We start from the raw sequence: 16,578 nt of genomic DNA on the forward strand, positions 1-16,578 counted from the left end.
TTTCGATCTTACGATGGCGATATCGATGCGACAAAATTGTTAAATATTGTAAATTTCGCGCGGCAGGCAAACACAGCAGCGTACGAGGTACGATACTGTACGTTGGGACGCTGTCGGGATGTACTGTACGCATCTCCCGCCTTGTGTGATGATGCCTCACTCTCACCGGCGGTCGACGGAGTTAAGTTGTCTCGGTGTTCGCTCATGTAGGCTCGGCCATCTTCGACTTAAAATATTTTTGACTTACGATGGGGTACATCGTAACGCATCTCCATCCTAAGTAGAGGACTGCCTGTATAGCTGGGCATGGTGGTGCGAGCTGGTAATTCAGCACTGTGGAGCTTGTGGAACGTGCAAAGATCATGTCAGTGAGACATCGACCTGCAGGGTCGGTGAGCTGGCTAGTGTATGGCAATAAAACAAGTACATTGCCTATGTTTTGTAAGACCATACATGTGAAGGAGGGCCTCTGACGCAAAATTCGGTGTTAAATTTTTCTTCCATATACTGTTTAACACATAGGCTTTCACGACCAATATCATCCATAATGCAGGTTTTTTTGGGTTAGATCGCATAAATATATAAATGTGTCGTTAAACCCGCCACCACCCGACACAGCCAATTAGTAAGGTTTGTCACGTAAACAGAACATGCAAACTCGTTACTAGTACAGCACACCGGTGTGTTGGAGAGCCAAGCCACAAAATGTACGGATTGTAAATGTAATATATTTACGCGATCTAACCCCAAAAAACCTGTATTATGGTCCATACTGTGTACGTTAAGTGGTTATATCAACAAGCATTGTGGATCTCTCCAAGAATGCCATGCAGTCTAAACACCTTTCACCTGTACATATATTGTTGGGAATGTGTTCGTTACAACAAACAAGGCAAAATCTCCCAATGTCTGCATGCTCAAAATGACCTCATAGTCATTGTTCATGAAAGTGATCATGATAAAATCAAAGTAACTTCCTGTTAACACTACAACTGAAGGGTGCTCGACCTCCGTCGGCTGCCCAGAGGCAGTGGTGGACATACTCTTAGTTCTTTCGGTAAAGTCACGTAGGTAAAAAATTAAATTAAAATTAATAAAAATAAAATAATAATAAATCACGACGTTTCGGAGGCAACACAAGTCTCGGTCATCAGGTGGGACCGTCACAGCCAGATTTGCTGCATCAAGTGAGGCAGGGAATCAAGATGCAAGCTCTTAAATACAAGTTAAGGGGGAGAAGAGGGGGGGGAGGAGCTTAGCAGAATGTGGTAGCCAATGAATGGAACGTATCGGGAGGGGGGGGTGGCGGGGCTAAAAGAGAGCACGAGGTGGACACTTCACATTGCTCCGGCGGTGGCCATGAGTCTCTTCGTAGGTCAAGTAATCGAACACTGAATGACGATGAGGTCATGGAGCACAACACCGACTTGCACTTTGAGCCACCTTGTTTACCAGCGAAACCTTATTGTGCGCAACTACCCCGTGACAGGGTCACGGGCTTCGGCTTCCTCAACTGCCTGTGCCGGCTCGCCGCGGTGCTCGGCAACGTCATCTTCGGTTCCCTGGTGACCATCACCAAGGTGGTCCCCATCCTGATCGCCTCCACCGTCCTGACGTTGGGAGGACTCATCGCTTTCCGGCTGCCTGACACGCGCAACATCGTTCTCATGTGAGCGGAGGGGGGGCTACCATTTGGTCCCGCTGCCAGGGTCAAGACGCACACAAAGACACACACAGATACACGCACGCACGCACGCGCGCAACATGCACGGGCGCAGCAACACGTACTGACACGTCCACCTGTAGCCACAGCTGGCCATGCTTACGTTGCGGTGGTAAGAAGGTCAGTTTTGTATGTATTGTGATATCCACAAACCTGAAGTGGAAAGGTAGCTGGCAGGGCCGGGGTGGGGGGGCAGATTTATATCCGATGGCTTTGCCCCTGCCGCACCCCCTTACTGCATGGATGATGCACTATGGGTAATTGCTGGGGGTGCTCGCCAAATTAATCATGCTTTTCCCAATACAGTATTAAGGATATTGTTTTTAAAATGGCACTTTGTAATGTATTATTATTATGACATTACCGTACTACCGTATGTAATATATTAATCTGTATACTGTCATTATATTTTTTTAAATGTTATAATATATTCTTATATATGCTGTAATTCTCCATGTCATTCAAAGTGTAATGTATACACAGTAGTGATTGACCTATGGGTTAACTGCCCTTTGCCACAGGAATGTTGAAATCCCACCATGGACTCAGGGCCATAATCAGATTATTGCTGTGTCCGAGTGGTGGAATTCTTTAACTTTTAAGTTGGCATACACAATAAAATGTGGTTTATATATCAACCTCAAAATGAATATGCAGCTCTCAATTATATGTATATTGAACTTCTTTCGTACCGTACGTAGCCAACCGTGCTAATCGGAGGAACTACAAATGCTACATTGTACTGCATTCGTATTTGAGCGTTATATATTTGACTAGGTGCAATCCCATGAAGGCTAACCTCTAATTGTATACAGTATACAGTACAGCATATGAACCATGTAGATGTTATTCTTGTGTTTACATTTATTTACATCATGGCAAATAACGAGTTCCCCCGACAACAATTATACTACCAAAGGTGGCATTCAGCCACGTGCAACTAAATTCAATGTCAATACTGATGACCCAAACAAATGATGCCTATAATTGCATGCAACTGCTACACATACATTCACATTACAACAGTCATATAATTGTACACGACATAACAAATGCCGGTCAGCGACACACAAGAACACTGATAACATCACAGATGCTACAGCTGAAAAGACGGTATGTATGTAGAACTTCTTTCGCACCGTACGTCAAGGCCATAGCCATGGAGTCAACATTGGGGGGGGACCACATTTTCCGGGGGGTCACCCCCCAGAAAAACTATCTAAATTTGAAAACGAATTTCCTGCCTAAAACATAAAAAAATGCACTAACACATGGGATTTACTTTTTATTTATTTCTTACAATAATGTCTAATAGGGTATTGTATTACATTGCTCTGTTTTTTTCTTTTTGACCTTTTTCTTGTTTCATTGTATGTAATGGCAGAGATTAGGGATTAATTAAGTACAACCATGACAACAATAACATAAACAGAAATCTATTTTATAGCAATATATTGGAGGGGGGGAGGGCATTTTGAGCATATTTGAATATTGGGGGGGGGATGTGTGTGCCCCCAATATATGTTATAATTACGGCCTTGTCGTACGTAGCCAACCGTGCTTATAGGAGGTGCGAGTGAAGGCCAACACAGTAGTAGTACATCATGCCCAACCACAGCAGATGCAACATCACACATACGGGGACCGAAGCGGCCACGCGCATTGTGCAATGAGCAACCACACGAAACACGTAAACTGATGATGTTACACCACTGGACCGCATTGCAGTAGCTTCTGGTCTGTGGCCTAGGTTTTATGTCTTTAACACACCGCATGTGCCAAAGCTCCATCAAATATCTGTGGCATTTGCTGTAACTAAAGCCATGTGAAAGCAAAACAAGAAAAAAAATATTTGAACGTGCTTTCTAAATTGCTGCTATCTGTAAAACGTTTGTGGCATTTGTAAAACTTATAATTACGTTACCCTGTAAAATATACCCGTGTACGATGTTTGTTACGCCGTTGGAAAAATTGCATGCGTTGTGTGAAACAAGTGTTCCGAAGTTCTGAATCACAGGATAAAGTGAAGTCGATGTTGTTTTAAGTGGGTGCCGTGGAATTTTACTGTAAATGAGAACACTTTTTTACAATGTACATTGTTTAAACTTTGACAGCTGCAGTATTTAACGGAGGTGAAAGGTCTGGAGTAATTAAAATATTGTCAGTCTATTGGCTGGTGGTGTAAAACAAATTAAGTGGCATTTTCCATCAGTTTGTGTCACTGAAGCATTGTGATGTTTATAAAATGAAGGTATTTTATTCAACCAGCCACTATAGCATATGGAAATCATATAAAGTTGCATTAAGATAAATTATAACAGTTGGTGATGACGATGATGATGAGAATGATGATGATGTTATATTACTTCTGTAATACAATGATGACCGAACCAACTTAGATACATTTAGAAATCGAGTAAAATTGCATTTCCAAATGGCCAAGAGGCTTCCCCATCGTGAGAAGGCCACAGCCTTGCATGTTCCTGCACTGCCCCTCAAAACTCAATGGACCAAACCTGAGTCTCATAATCTATAGTTTGTGTTTTCATTGTGCGCGACAAATTCACTCGCCTGTACATAATCACGCTCTTACGCTCTCTGAGAATGCTCTGCTCTAGTGCCTGATGTCGTTGCCTCTTTACAGACCGTGTTGTTGCTTCAGGGTTTGAGTTTGCCAACTGTTGTGTCTTCATTAAAGTTATTGCAAAATCCTGTTCTGAATGAAGCTACCGAGTATTTCTTATCGAAGACGCCACTTCGCACATTTAATCGCACATTTTAAGTGCTTACGAAGCACTTCTTACGTTAAAAATAATGGCATTGCAATTGGTGAATAAAATATGTATGAAGTGCCTTACAACACATTCCTGCGGAGGGAGCTGGTAGGAACGTTGGGTTGCTCGGTCAATGGCCAGGGTCAACGGCGGCGTGGTGTATTCCGCAAATATGCCCGACTGTGAGGGCGGGCACAAGCCGGCGTGAGTAGGTTAAGCGTTGAGTTTAATAAGGGCACCACGGGGCGACCAGCCCCTCCCCACCAAGCCCCACCCCTCCCACCCCCCATCCAGTCCCACCCTCCCCACCCAGCCCGTCCCCACCCTCCCCACCCAGCCCCTCCCCACCCAGCCCCTCCCCACCCTCCCCACCCAGTCCCTCCCCACCTTCCCCACCCAGCCCCGCCCTCCCCACCCAGCCCCTCCCCACCCTCCCCACCCAGCCCCTCCCTGCACGATGGACGGACGGACACAATAATCCCCTGTGGGCTAGTGTAACAAGGAGGTTCCTACCAGTAAAAACTGTGCTGCTTTGAATACATGTGTATCAACTGCATTAACCCATTAACTCAATTGCATTGTAAACTTGTCAACAATGCGCAGAATATGAAAAGAAAATTAAAAAGGTGCCATTGCATCCGGGCTGTGATGTTTTGCTATCTCGAGGGCACCAGAACCTCGCCCATCGCGGGGTCTTCCCCATCGCGGATTTGACCGTTCGCGTCAAACGCATCGAGGCGTGATAATTGTTTTTTTACCCTTTTATCTGGCAACAAAACTGACACCATTTTACAAGGAGTCATGTTTGCATTGACCACAATACCTGCGGTCAGAATGCAAACAAAAAACACAACTCTGATAATGTATGCATTGTCCTTGAAGTTGATTGGTCCACACCCGAGACAGCTTTCCTTAGAGCCTAGTCTCACATGGAGTTGGACCAGATGACGCCAAAAGGCGCACAACTCAAAGACAATGTACCATTAGAGTATGAGAGCTCGGGGTTCAGCATTTACACCATTGGAACCTCCTTTGCCAGTAGCAACATATGATAATTGTTTTTTTACCCTTTTATCTGGCAACAAATCTGACACCTTTTTTACGAGGAGTCATGTTTGCATAGACCACAATACCTGCAGTCGGAATGCTAACAAAAAACACAACTGATAATGATATGCACTGTCCTTGAAGTTGATTGGTCCACACCCGAGACAGCTTTCCTTAGACTTAGAGCCTAGTCTCACATGGTGTTGGACCAGATGACACCAAAAGGCGCACAACTCAAAGACAATGCACCATCAGAGTATGAGAGCTCGGGGTAAGCATTCACACCATTGGTGTATCGAGGCGTATTCAGTTCGCCCCCTCGTGGTTCGACCATTCGCAGTTACACATCGCAAAGAAGATTACTGGACGGGTAAGATCGGCCTCGGCAAGGAAAGGGGCCGTCCATAAATGACGTCACGCGATTTTGTCCGATTTTTGACCCCCCCCTCTCTCCCCCCCCCTCAAATATGACGTCACAAAGCTCTGCCCCCCCCCCCCCCAAATAAAATAAAACATACTTCAAATCGCTTTAAACTATTGTCATTGTAGTGCGTATTTAACGTGGCGCTGCTATCTGATGTTGTAGGAGAAAACATTTATTAAAAAGTCTATTTAATTAAGTAGAACGTGTTGTCTATATTTATTTAAAGTTGCGCGTTTTGATGTGACGTCACATTTCTCACCCCCCCCGTCACATATCGTCACAAATGTCTGACCCCCCCCCCCAGGTGCGTGACGTCATTTATGGACGGCCCCTAAGCAATGTGTTTTGGGTTAGTTCGCGTAAATATAAATGTGGGAGAGTAAACCCACAACATTTACAATTCGAGTACGACGTTTCGCTGTTGATTACAACGATCTTCATCGGCCTGATGTCCGGTGGTGGCGGGTTTAACCCAAAAACACCTCTATGATGGATACTATTGATCGCAAAAGCGTCCCTGATTTAGTCTTTCACTTCTTTAGCTTTAAGTACATCACGGTTCAGTGTCGATGCCAGCTGGTCCTCGATAGTATAGTGGTTAGTATCCCCGCCTGTCACGCGGGAGACCGGGGTTCAATTCCCCGTCGGGGAGAGCTAATATTTTTTAAATTTATTTTTTAAAAAGCACATTACTTTTGTCAGGTGAAGTTCATCGAGCGTTTAATAATCTGCGCAAAAAAAAAACAGATTTTTGTTTCCCCCGCCCAACGTTCTCACGTAAAATCCTTACCCGCGACATAATTTTTTGACTTGTTTAGATCTCGATATGTTACGATTCAGGAACGCCCATAGCTAATCCTCGATAGTATAGTGGTTAGTATCCCCGCCTGTCACGCGGGAGACCGGGGTTCAATTCCCCGTCGGGGAGAAGCTTGCATTTTTTGCCACTTGAGATTATTTTTGAAAACTTATTGTTCACTTCTATCCACGTGATTTTCACATAAATAAGTTGTGGGTCTCAATAACATGATGAAACAAATTCCCACTTATCGTACATTTCGATTTTATCCTGTATACTTGAATAGTGGATACCATACAGGAGTGCACTTAATTAGCAGGGTGTTTTCGAGTTATAACAAAACTGAACACGAGAGGGCGATATTTACCAACTCGCGGCTTCATCAAAATTATCTTTTTTTACATTTCCATGACAGAACATTGTAGTCAATGTGGCATGATAAGGAAACAAAATACACATTCCTATATCTGTACCTTTACCTTTTTTTACAAATCCAATCACCCACAAGCCTTTCTAAGAATGCATAATTTCAGCAGCATTGGTTCAACACACCCTCTGTTAGATATGGCTCCAATTTGGACGCAAGCCACGGAATACATAACAAGATAAAAATTAGCGTCATTGTGGAGAATAACCATAATTTCAACTTGTAACAGTATCCATGTTCTCAGAGGCGTGATAAACCACAGGTCAAGTGGGAAGGCAGCCTTGCGCTAAGCTGGCTGCCAACAATTTCCCAAGCTCTGGTGTTCTGTATATATTACGGTGTTATATTATCAGCCAATTAATCGGTGTTTACATGTGGGAGGAAACGGGAGTGCCCGCATAAAACCCACGCGTGCGAGGGGGAAACACTCTATCCCATACAAACAGAGAGTCCACATTTTGTTGTACTGCATTGTCCTGGCGATGCCCACGGGAAGTACGTTTCGCAACGCTTGTTTGATCTACCAACCCTCGGCTCCACAATGCAGGATTACAACATGCGCCAACACACTCAGGGAGTGGCACACCAATGTAATTTTCTTCTCCACAAGGATGCTCATTGTGGCGTTCATTTATACGGTATCAATCATTGAAAAATTTACTCGTAAACTGAAAAAAATGCAAATAGTAAACTTATATTGCAATGTATCATAAACCAAATAGTAATGCTACTGCAGTTGCAACACTGGGAAACTTAGGAATTTGGCTTTAGACAAACAGTACAGTGTGTGTTGAAATAATTACTTGTATATCAAGGCTGACTTTTAAAACATGCAGCACGTCGAAAAGCATGTTTTTTTTTTATGTAAGCCTTTCCGAGGAATATTATTTACAATACTGATGAAAACATGTTCCAGATGGCCAAACACTAACAGCCCTGAACATGGAGCTACCCATAACGTACTTAAGATTGTTATAAATGTTTTCCATGATCAAATTAATAATTTTCTCCTAGTTTTGTAAAGCCTAGTTAGATTGAATTTACAAAATATTTCCTATTCTTTGGGTCTTTCGGTAATTTATTTTATTTTTTATTTTATTTGAATATATCTACGTGGCTTTACCGAAAGACCCAAAGAATATTAATTCCTGCAGTCACGAAAGCTTTAAGTCAAGATTTTCATTATTTACTGTTTCGTAATTTAGGCTTTGGTATGATAAACACAAATACATGTGCATACAATTTTTTTTATATATTGCAATTTATACTACAAATTGATCATCTAAATGGATGGTTCAATAATCCTCTTGGGAAGCCACTTTAAGGATAATTTTCATTTTAAACATATCTGCGTCTAGGGCTGTCAAGTGATTGGGTGAGAATGAGTGGGCATATGTGAAACACTCAAGCAGTGGTTGAAAAGCTTCTAAAAGCCAATAATGTTAAAGTATTATATGAATGACGTGGTACAAGGGGGTATGTTTCATTTTGGCTTGAAGCGATTTAGTCAATAGGTTAACAAATGTGGATGTTGCTTTGAATGGCAAAGACTTGTCTCCTGCTATTAATACCCTTTAGTTCTTTCGGTAAAGTCACGAAGTTAGAAATAAAATAAAACTACGTCACTTTACCGAAAGAACCAAAGAGTATGGTTTCCTGCAGTCACGAAAGCTTAAAATCCTGCTATGTATACCCAGTACATTGTTTGTGAATGTTTAGAAATTATGTATAAATATTTTAACGTATGTTATGCTGCCAGAGCTTGGATAAATACATAAATTTCCAGTCAAACTTCCACTGTAGCCCCGGGGTGCGACGTGGCCGAACAAGTGAACGACTTCTTGGGTGACCCTCAACACCATCGCCTGTAAACTCACACACGCCTGACATACGGATAGCATCTGTGTAGCAATCACGAATGGGTGTCCAATTTCTGAATACAGTTGATGGCTTCATGAGATAGTGAATGCATTCCACCCAGTCCCGAATAAAAAACACTCGCAGGCGTCATCCGTCACCCCCTCCCCTTCTCCTCTTTAGGTGCTGCAAAGGGTCATCGCCCAAAACTTCGCCCATGACATTTCATTTTGGAGGCCACGATGCTCGTGACCAATGTCTCCGAGTTGGTTTCGTTAATTGGGAGTCGTGCAACCACTGCCTAAAGCGTCACCACGTGTTAAGCCCTCTCGTTCTCTGTGCCGCTCGAAGAGTCACGCGAGATCCGAGGAAGTGCGCGGACGATCATTGGCGATGTCAATTTCGTGAAGTTCGCCGCTGTCGATCCATCCCGGCGCGCCCGTGGATATTTTTATTATTATTTTTCTCTTTAAAAAAAAATTCTTCTCTTTTTTAATGAGTGGTGGGGAACCCCCCCCCCCCCCCCCCCCAAAAAAAAGACGTTAACATAACGAACTTTATAAGCAGTAAATAACGATAGCCTTCGGTCAGCGCTGATGAAAAGTGAGAATGAAATAACCAAAAAGCTCTCACGTGGGGTGAAAACTCTGGGCCCTCCGCGTGGCACCGCCACCGCCCCAACCCTCAGTAGCTCCGCCTCCACCCCCCAGTAACCACGCCCCTTTCAGAGGTCTTAGCCCCGCCTTCTCGTAAACCCCGCCCCTTTTCCGGTTGTAAGCTCCGCCCCCCGTGCCCAAAGCCACCGTTCGACCAAGTGAAACCATATTCTCAGGAAATATAAATAATTGCTTATAAGGTTTCGATTTAAAGCTTTCGTGACTGCAGGGATTAATCGTCTTGGTTCTTTCGGTAAAGTCACGTAAAATGAAAATAATAAAATTCAGATTCCAAAGAACACAGGATGAGATGTTACTATCCTTTGTGCAAGCACTTCCAAGAGTTCATGAACAGTGAGCCTGGTGAAATTTGGGGAGCGCATCGTCAGTAGTGAACCTTTGGGTCCTAGGGTGTTTCGGCCTTTCATACTATACACCCTCCCCAAAGGCGGCCAGCGACAGGGTGATCAATCCTACGCTTGCGTCCCATTTCCAATTAGTCATAGGAGTTGCCTTGTTGTTGATAGCCAACATCCCATGGGACTATGCATGGCAGGGGCGTCCTCCTCCCTGAGTCAAGCATTGTTGACTGCATACCTCCTGGCCACAACGCAAGCAGCCGTCCTCAGGTGAAGAACATGTCTGTCGAGAAGACAGAGTCTGTATTTTATTATTTCCATTTTACGTGACTTTACCGAAAGAATCAAGAAGATGCTTATAAGGTCTCAATGGTGTAACGTACAATCTCCAAATCTCATCCACTATATATCTCTCTCTGGATTCTCAATCTGTGTTCTACGAAGAAGGGGCATTGCCCGAAACGTCGCCGATTATAGTTTTCTTTTTGTAGGGCATTTCTACTGAACGGCTTTGTAGACCTCAAACGGCTATACAGTATAGACCTCAGAACTAATTTTCCCTTTACAAGAAGATTACGGGGTAAACCATATGGCCCCACCTGATGACGGACACTTGTGTTGCCTCCGAAACGTCGTGATTTATTATTTTATTTCTATTACTACTTTTAGTAGTTTTTTTAATTACATTTTTTTACCTACGTGACTTTACCGAAAAAAAACCTAAGCGTATGAATCCTTCCAATCACGAAAGCTTCAAATCTAGAAATAAACCATATGGGTTTGGCAGCTATCACTTAATCTTTGTGCAACCACTGCCAAATTAGGTAGCAATACCAACTAGTTAGCGATGCAAGCCCCGCCTCTTCCGCGAGATAACCCCGCCTACTCGATCAGGCCCCGCCCCCCAAGTCAGCCTCGCCTCTCGCTAAGCCACGCCCCTTTAAATCAGGCCCCGCCTCTCGCTAAGCCACGCCCCTTTAAATCAGGCCCCGCCTCTCGCTAAGCCACGCCCCTTTAAATCAGGCCCGCCCCTCGCTAAGCCACGCCCCTTTAAATCAGGCCCCGCCTCTCGCTAAGCCACGCCCCTTTAAATCAGGCCCCGCCTCTCGCTAAGCCACGCCCCTTTAAATCAAGCCCCGCCCCTTTATTTTCCTTGCACCCCCCCCCGCAGCCTGGGAGCTACGCGCGCCCTCCTCCTGCTGCGAGCGAGCCGCGGAGGGGAACCGTGAGGGCGGACGGCAGAGAAAGCGCGGGAAGAGCTCCAGCGCTTCCCCCCCCTCTCTCGTCTCTCTGGCCAGCCAGCAGAGCCAGCTCAAGTCAACTGCGCACGAGAAGGACTTGTCAAGAAGGAGCGTCCCGCGGGAGGGTGGACGTACGGGGACGACAAAAGCGCGGGAACGCCGCGTGAGGGGCAGAGAGAGAAGCAGCAGCAATAACAACAGCAGCAGCAGCCATGTCCGTGTCTGACGAGATGGACAGTCCCGGCTACGCTGCGGGGGGGCGACCTCAGTATGGATGTGAGTACAGGAGTCGTTCTTTTTCATCGTGGTGGGGGGGCAGCATTGACAACTTTTGTAGTGCCGTGTAATGTTGGTGCTGCAAGTATACACTCGTGTACAAGACAACTGTTCTGCTAAGTGTGGATATTGTAGAGAGAGCGCGAAAAAAGTTTGTAAATGTTTATCTCCGTCGTCGTGTATCTTGGTAACTTTTCTGCGAGGCGCGGTCGCGATGCGTAAGGCGCGCGCTGGCGTCGCGGGCCTCTCGGCCAATCAGACGCGGCGCTCGCGCGGCGGGCGAGACCATCTCGGCCACGTTTGCGGGGGGGGGGGGGGTGTTTCTTGTGGGGGGCCCAGTTACGTCTTGTGGGGGGGGGGGGGCTTAGACTTTGTTCAGAGATATTCTTCGTTTTTTTCGGTAAAGTCACGTAGGTAAAATAATAATATTAATAAATGAAAATAACTAATTTTGTTATTTTATTAATAATAAAATGAAATAATAATAAATGATAATGATTAAATTAAATCACGACGTTTCGGAAGCAACACAAGCCTCCGTCATCAGGTGTAACTGCTGCAGTAATTACTGTAACAGTAATTTTACTTCCGAAACGTCATTATTTAATTTAGTTATTTTCATGTATTATTATTTTATTATTATTTTACCTACGTGACTTTACCTAAAAAACCTAAGAGTATGAATCCTTGCAGTCACGAAAGCTTCAAATCTAGAATTGGTTCAGAGATGCCCCCCACGATTACCCCCCTTTTTAACTCATTCCCACGGTGGACTCGTCTACGCCTGTAAACGTGTCACGCTGGAGCTGACTGTGTTGCCTTAATGGATTCATTAAATTCTTAACAGCGTTGATATTTCAATTCTAAGGTTCGGGGTTTGAGACTGGGGGGGTTACGTGGTTTTTTGGCGGATAGTGCGGCAAAATGAAGTGTACTCTTCCGCTCCATCCTCTGCCTGGACTAACTTGCAGTGTGGTCACGTAGACACCTCGACCTGCACAGAGCGGGCACGGCCTCATCCAGCAGTGGATTGAGAAAAGGGCAGCCCGTGTATGAAGCACTGTGGCTAGGATACACTTCATAGTGGTATCACATTCACTGCATTACCACATCGGGCACAATACTGCTGTATGTGCTGGTGGAGTGGTGGGACAGTGGTTAGGTCACTGCTGTGAATCCGGTAACGCGAGTTCAGTTACCCGGGTGGTTTAGTATCAGTGGACATTGATATCAGAACAGCTCATGCCCCCCTCTCTTCCAGCGTGGTGAAGTATGGTCAAAAAAACCCTCTAACCGACATGGCATGGGGATGAGGTCTTCGTACAATGAGTGCTTCGTGTGTTGAACTTCTTTCGCACCGTACGTCGCCTACCGTGTAACAGTGATTGTCCTGTGGATAGATTCATCCGTGGTAATATGGAATTTCCTCACTGGCGTAGAAGCTGTGCTGGAAAATAACTTTTGGCTGTTTAATTTAGAAACAAAATACTGTTTTACGGCTCAACTGTATACACTAATCTTTTACACGACTTACTGTCGTAACTAATATATTTAAAAGCCGTCAGCTTTTTTTTTCTAAGTTCTTTACATATGGTCCATTGCTGCAATGCGCTCTACAAATACCTATGCCGATGTGTTTCGCTCGAGTTGTCGTGGTGTGTCATGCTTTTGCTATGCAGCACATCGAATACCCGCCCAGTGTATACAGTGTAGAGAGAGCGTTGACCGGTAGCCTTCCGATGCGAAATTCACATTTGGGTCTTACCGTGCAACCTGCAAAACTCATGTTTTAGTTGTTGCTGCTGCAAATATGTCACGAACGTATGATGTGCTATACCCTATGGCAATAGTACAGTCACGCAAAAAGCATAACGCCGAGATGATATAAATATACATTAACGCGTAAAATATCTGTGGACTACAATAATTCTATTGCATTGTTCTATAAGTAGTTGGAACAATCTTGGCTTGCTCGCAAAAGCCATCTCGTTTCGAGCTAGACTCTTCGAAGGCGGCTTGAAGTGACACGTGTACTGCTCTGCCCTGCCTTTGCGAGTACAGTGTACGGCAGCATGTTAGCTGTATGCCAAGCACACCTTGGGCTGCTGGCTGCTTGAACGTCGTCGTCACCAGCGAGTCCCGTGACTCGGGGAGTGAGTGGCTGCTGCCCTGCCCAACCCTACCCTGTCCACAACCCTGCCCAACTAAATCCAACCCTGCCCAACTCAACCCAACCCTGTCCACAACCCTGCCCAACCCTACCCAACCCTACCCTGTCCACAACCCTGCCCAACTAAATCCAACCCTGCCCAACTCAACCCAACCCTGTCCACAACCCTGCCCAACCCTACCCAACCCTACCCTGTCCACAACCCTGCCCAACTCAACCCAACCCTGTCCACAACCCTGCCCAACGCAACCCAACTCAACCCTACCCAACCCTACCCTGCCCTGCCCAATCCAACTCAACCCTACCCTGCCCTGCCCAACTCAACCCTACCCTGCCCTGCCCACAACCCTACCCAACTTAACCCAACATCCCAGCCCAACCCTATTTATACTCGAGCTGTACCCCCCTGTTCCTCCGGCGCTCTCCTCATCCCTCCCTCCCCACCCCACGGTTCACCTTTCAAGTCTGCGAACCGCGTCGAACCGTGTCGCGTTTTTGTGGCGACAACACGAAGCATGCGCGTGTGTTGATTGGTGGCCGTGGAAATACATTATTTGCAGAGGGGGAGTTGGTCACATGATACATGTGAGATTATTTTTTTCTTTAAGTTCCGAAATAATTCTTCTTGGTTCTTTCGGTAAAGTCACGTAGAATTGAAATAATAAAATAATAAAATAAAACATAATAAAATAATTCTCACGACGTTCATTCTGACTCTGTCTCCTCGACAGACCTGTTCTCCACCTGAGGACGGCTACTTGCGTTGTGGCCGAAACGTCGTGAGAATTATTTTATTATGTTTTATTTTTATTATTTTATTATTTCAATTCTACGTGACTTTACCGAAAGAACCAAGAAGATGAATCCCTGCAGTCACGAACGCTTTAAATCGAAATTCCGAAAATGATTATTTTGGGCTGCTTCATTATTTGAATGCTGTTGGTTAAGCTGAATGTACATTTACTGGTTGCAAACAAGTTGGTGCATACTGCATAATTAAACGTTACAATTCACAGCACAATGATAATGACCATATTCTGTAAATTGCTAGCATTTATATGCCTGCCCCACGACTTAATAAACATATAAATGATTTTCATCTGTGCTAACATATGAACGCTACTTATTATGGTTATCAAGACCATATACTCAGAGGGGCAAAACTGGAAAACATCAAAATATGTGTCCTGTACTTGGGGAAGTTACTTTAGGCACAGTTAGATGAAAGTTATTAAATAAAGAGGTGGTCGGGAGTAAATTTAGAATTATTTAAAAACAACTTCCCTAGTCTGTCCAGATAGGTCAATATTTAATGAATGCACATTACCTGCGACAACATGGATCAGAAACCTGGACATTGACTAATAAAATAGAACAGAAGTCGAGAATTGCGCTAAAAAGATAAAACACGTGGATAAGAGAATAGATTAGAGTTCTAAAGTATATTGACTATTAAGTAACAGAAGTGGGCTTGGGCAGGTGTGACAGTTCTTGAAACTAGTGATAGTGGCAGCCAAGGGAGAGGGTACACGCCCAAAGGGCATTCACTGCAGAGGTGAAGCGATTCAATCAGCTCGTATGAAGGAGCGAGATGGATTATTTCATCGTGAGAGATGGCAATGGCTTGGGGTGGTATTCATCCAGCAGTGGATAGGTCCTAGCTAATGATGACAGGTCACCTTCAGAACGTTTCATGGAATTTGTGTTTTTTAAAATTATAATGTTTAAACCCAAGCATTTCATTGGCATGTGCTTGCATGTGTGTAAGTGAAGTGTGCGCTTTAAAATGCCTGCTTCCAACAGTCACCTGAGTAATGCACTTTGGATCCTCGTTTATTTTAAACTGCACAGTCGGTTACATTGATAAACCCATAAAAGCATAAACCATAAGGTCTAAAGTGTAGGAGATATGCTCGTCCCAATGGGGGAGGTGCCCTTTATGAGAAAAGTAATGACCAAACACAGTCCGGTTATTTTTGTTTAGAAATAAAAATTGCAGTCTCTGGATAAAAGGAGCCATTACCACCCGTGATCACAAACCTCATTTGACCACTTTGCTATTGACCCAAGCGCAACCAGTGACATTCGCTAAAGTTGTGAGTTTTTTATGGTTTTAAGTAAAACATGTGGTCGTAGGACAAAAATGGGGAACGTCCGGCCCGCGGGCCATATAAGGCCCGCGAAATCATTTGGTCCGGCCCTGCCGAGGCAACCGCAGGCGGGACTCGAAATTCAATAAATCTAGGAGCAAACCTGGAAAAGCAGTTGCGAGTAGCAACATCATCAATATCAGCTAACATCACACGCCTCACCAAAGAGAAGCAGTTCCAGCCATCAATATAACAGGCTAATTTTTAAGTTGATAATTTGGTATGGCCCGCGAATGATGTTACACATATCCAAATGGCCCTTGGCAGAACATTTTTCCCCACCCCTGCCGTAGGAGCTTAACGAGAAAATGCTGCACTGAGGCGGTGAGTAGTGTCCTCTGCAGTGGGGTGTGGCTGGGGGGGAGAGGCTCTGTTGGGTAAACGTTCGTCGAGGACAGTGAGGGTGGTGGGATGGGTGGTAGGGCTGGGAGGGACGGGGTAGGAGGGTATTGGCTGATCGCTCTGGACAAGGAAAACCGGTTATCGTTTACGTATTACGAACAGGGGGGAGGCAGTCTTACCTACGGATTAGGGCTGTGGTTTGAGTAGCCTGCACTCTCATTCACGGCAACTGTTTGAACACACCCTATAAGTTATCCTTCTACAAGAATCGACACATTCACTTGACCAGAGGCGCATTTTTTTGCTTAATAGCGTTCCCAATGTATGTTAATT

At 44.8% G+C, this 16,578-nt stretch overlaps 2 protein-coding genes and 2 non-coding genes across 5 annotated transcripts in view; all 4 read left to right on the plus strand.

Moving 5' to 3' along the window:
- LOC133343865 (synaptic vesicle glycoprotein 2C-like) overlaps positions 1-4,284 on the plus strand; it is a 64,320-nt gene extending 60,036 nt beyond the window's left edge. For both annotated transcript variants that reach the window (XM_061553799.1, XM_061553798.1), the window contains exon 14: positions 1,490-4,284. In XM_061553799.1, coding sequence (XP_061409783.1) covers positions 1,490-1,673 — 184 coding nt within the window. In that variant the 3' untranslated portion in view covers positions 1,674-4,284. The remainder of the gene's footprint in view (positions 1-1,489) is intronic.
- Positions 4,285-6,548: 2,264 nt separating this feature from the next.
- Positions 6,549-6,620, plus strand: TRNAD-GUC (transfer RNA aspartic acid (anticodon GUC)). Its single transcript has one exon. It is a non-coding gene; the product is annotated as a tRNA-Asp (tRNA).
- Positions 6,621-6,824: 204 nt separating this feature from the next.
- On the plus strand, positions 6,825-6,896 carry TRNAD-GUC (transfer RNA aspartic acid (anticodon GUC)). The gene has a single exon. It is a non-coding gene; the product is annotated as a tRNA-Asp (tRNA).
- A 4,335-nt stretch (positions 6,897-11,231) lies between these two features.
- The window catches only part of IQGAP1 (IQ motif containing GTPase activating protein 1), a 78,371-nt gene continuing 73,024 nt past the window's right edge, over positions 11,232-16,578 (plus strand). The window contains exon 1 of the mRNA XM_061553801.1: positions 11,232-11,583. Within this exon, the coding sequence (XP_061409785.1) occupies positions 11,520-11,583 (64 nt within the window). The 5' untranslated portion in view covers positions 11,232-11,519. The remainder of the gene's footprint in view (positions 11,584-16,578) is intronic.

This window comes from Lethenteron reissneri, chromosome 18 (genome assembly GCF_015708825.2).
Source record: "Lethenteron reissneri isolate LAM-NWPU_2019-01 chromosome 18, ASM1570882v1, whole genome shotgun sequence".
In the NCBI taxonomy this organism is placed as follows: domain Eukaryota; kingdom Metazoa; phylum Chordata; class Hyperoartia; order Petromyzontiformes; family Petromyzontidae; genus Lethenteron; species Lethenteron reissneri.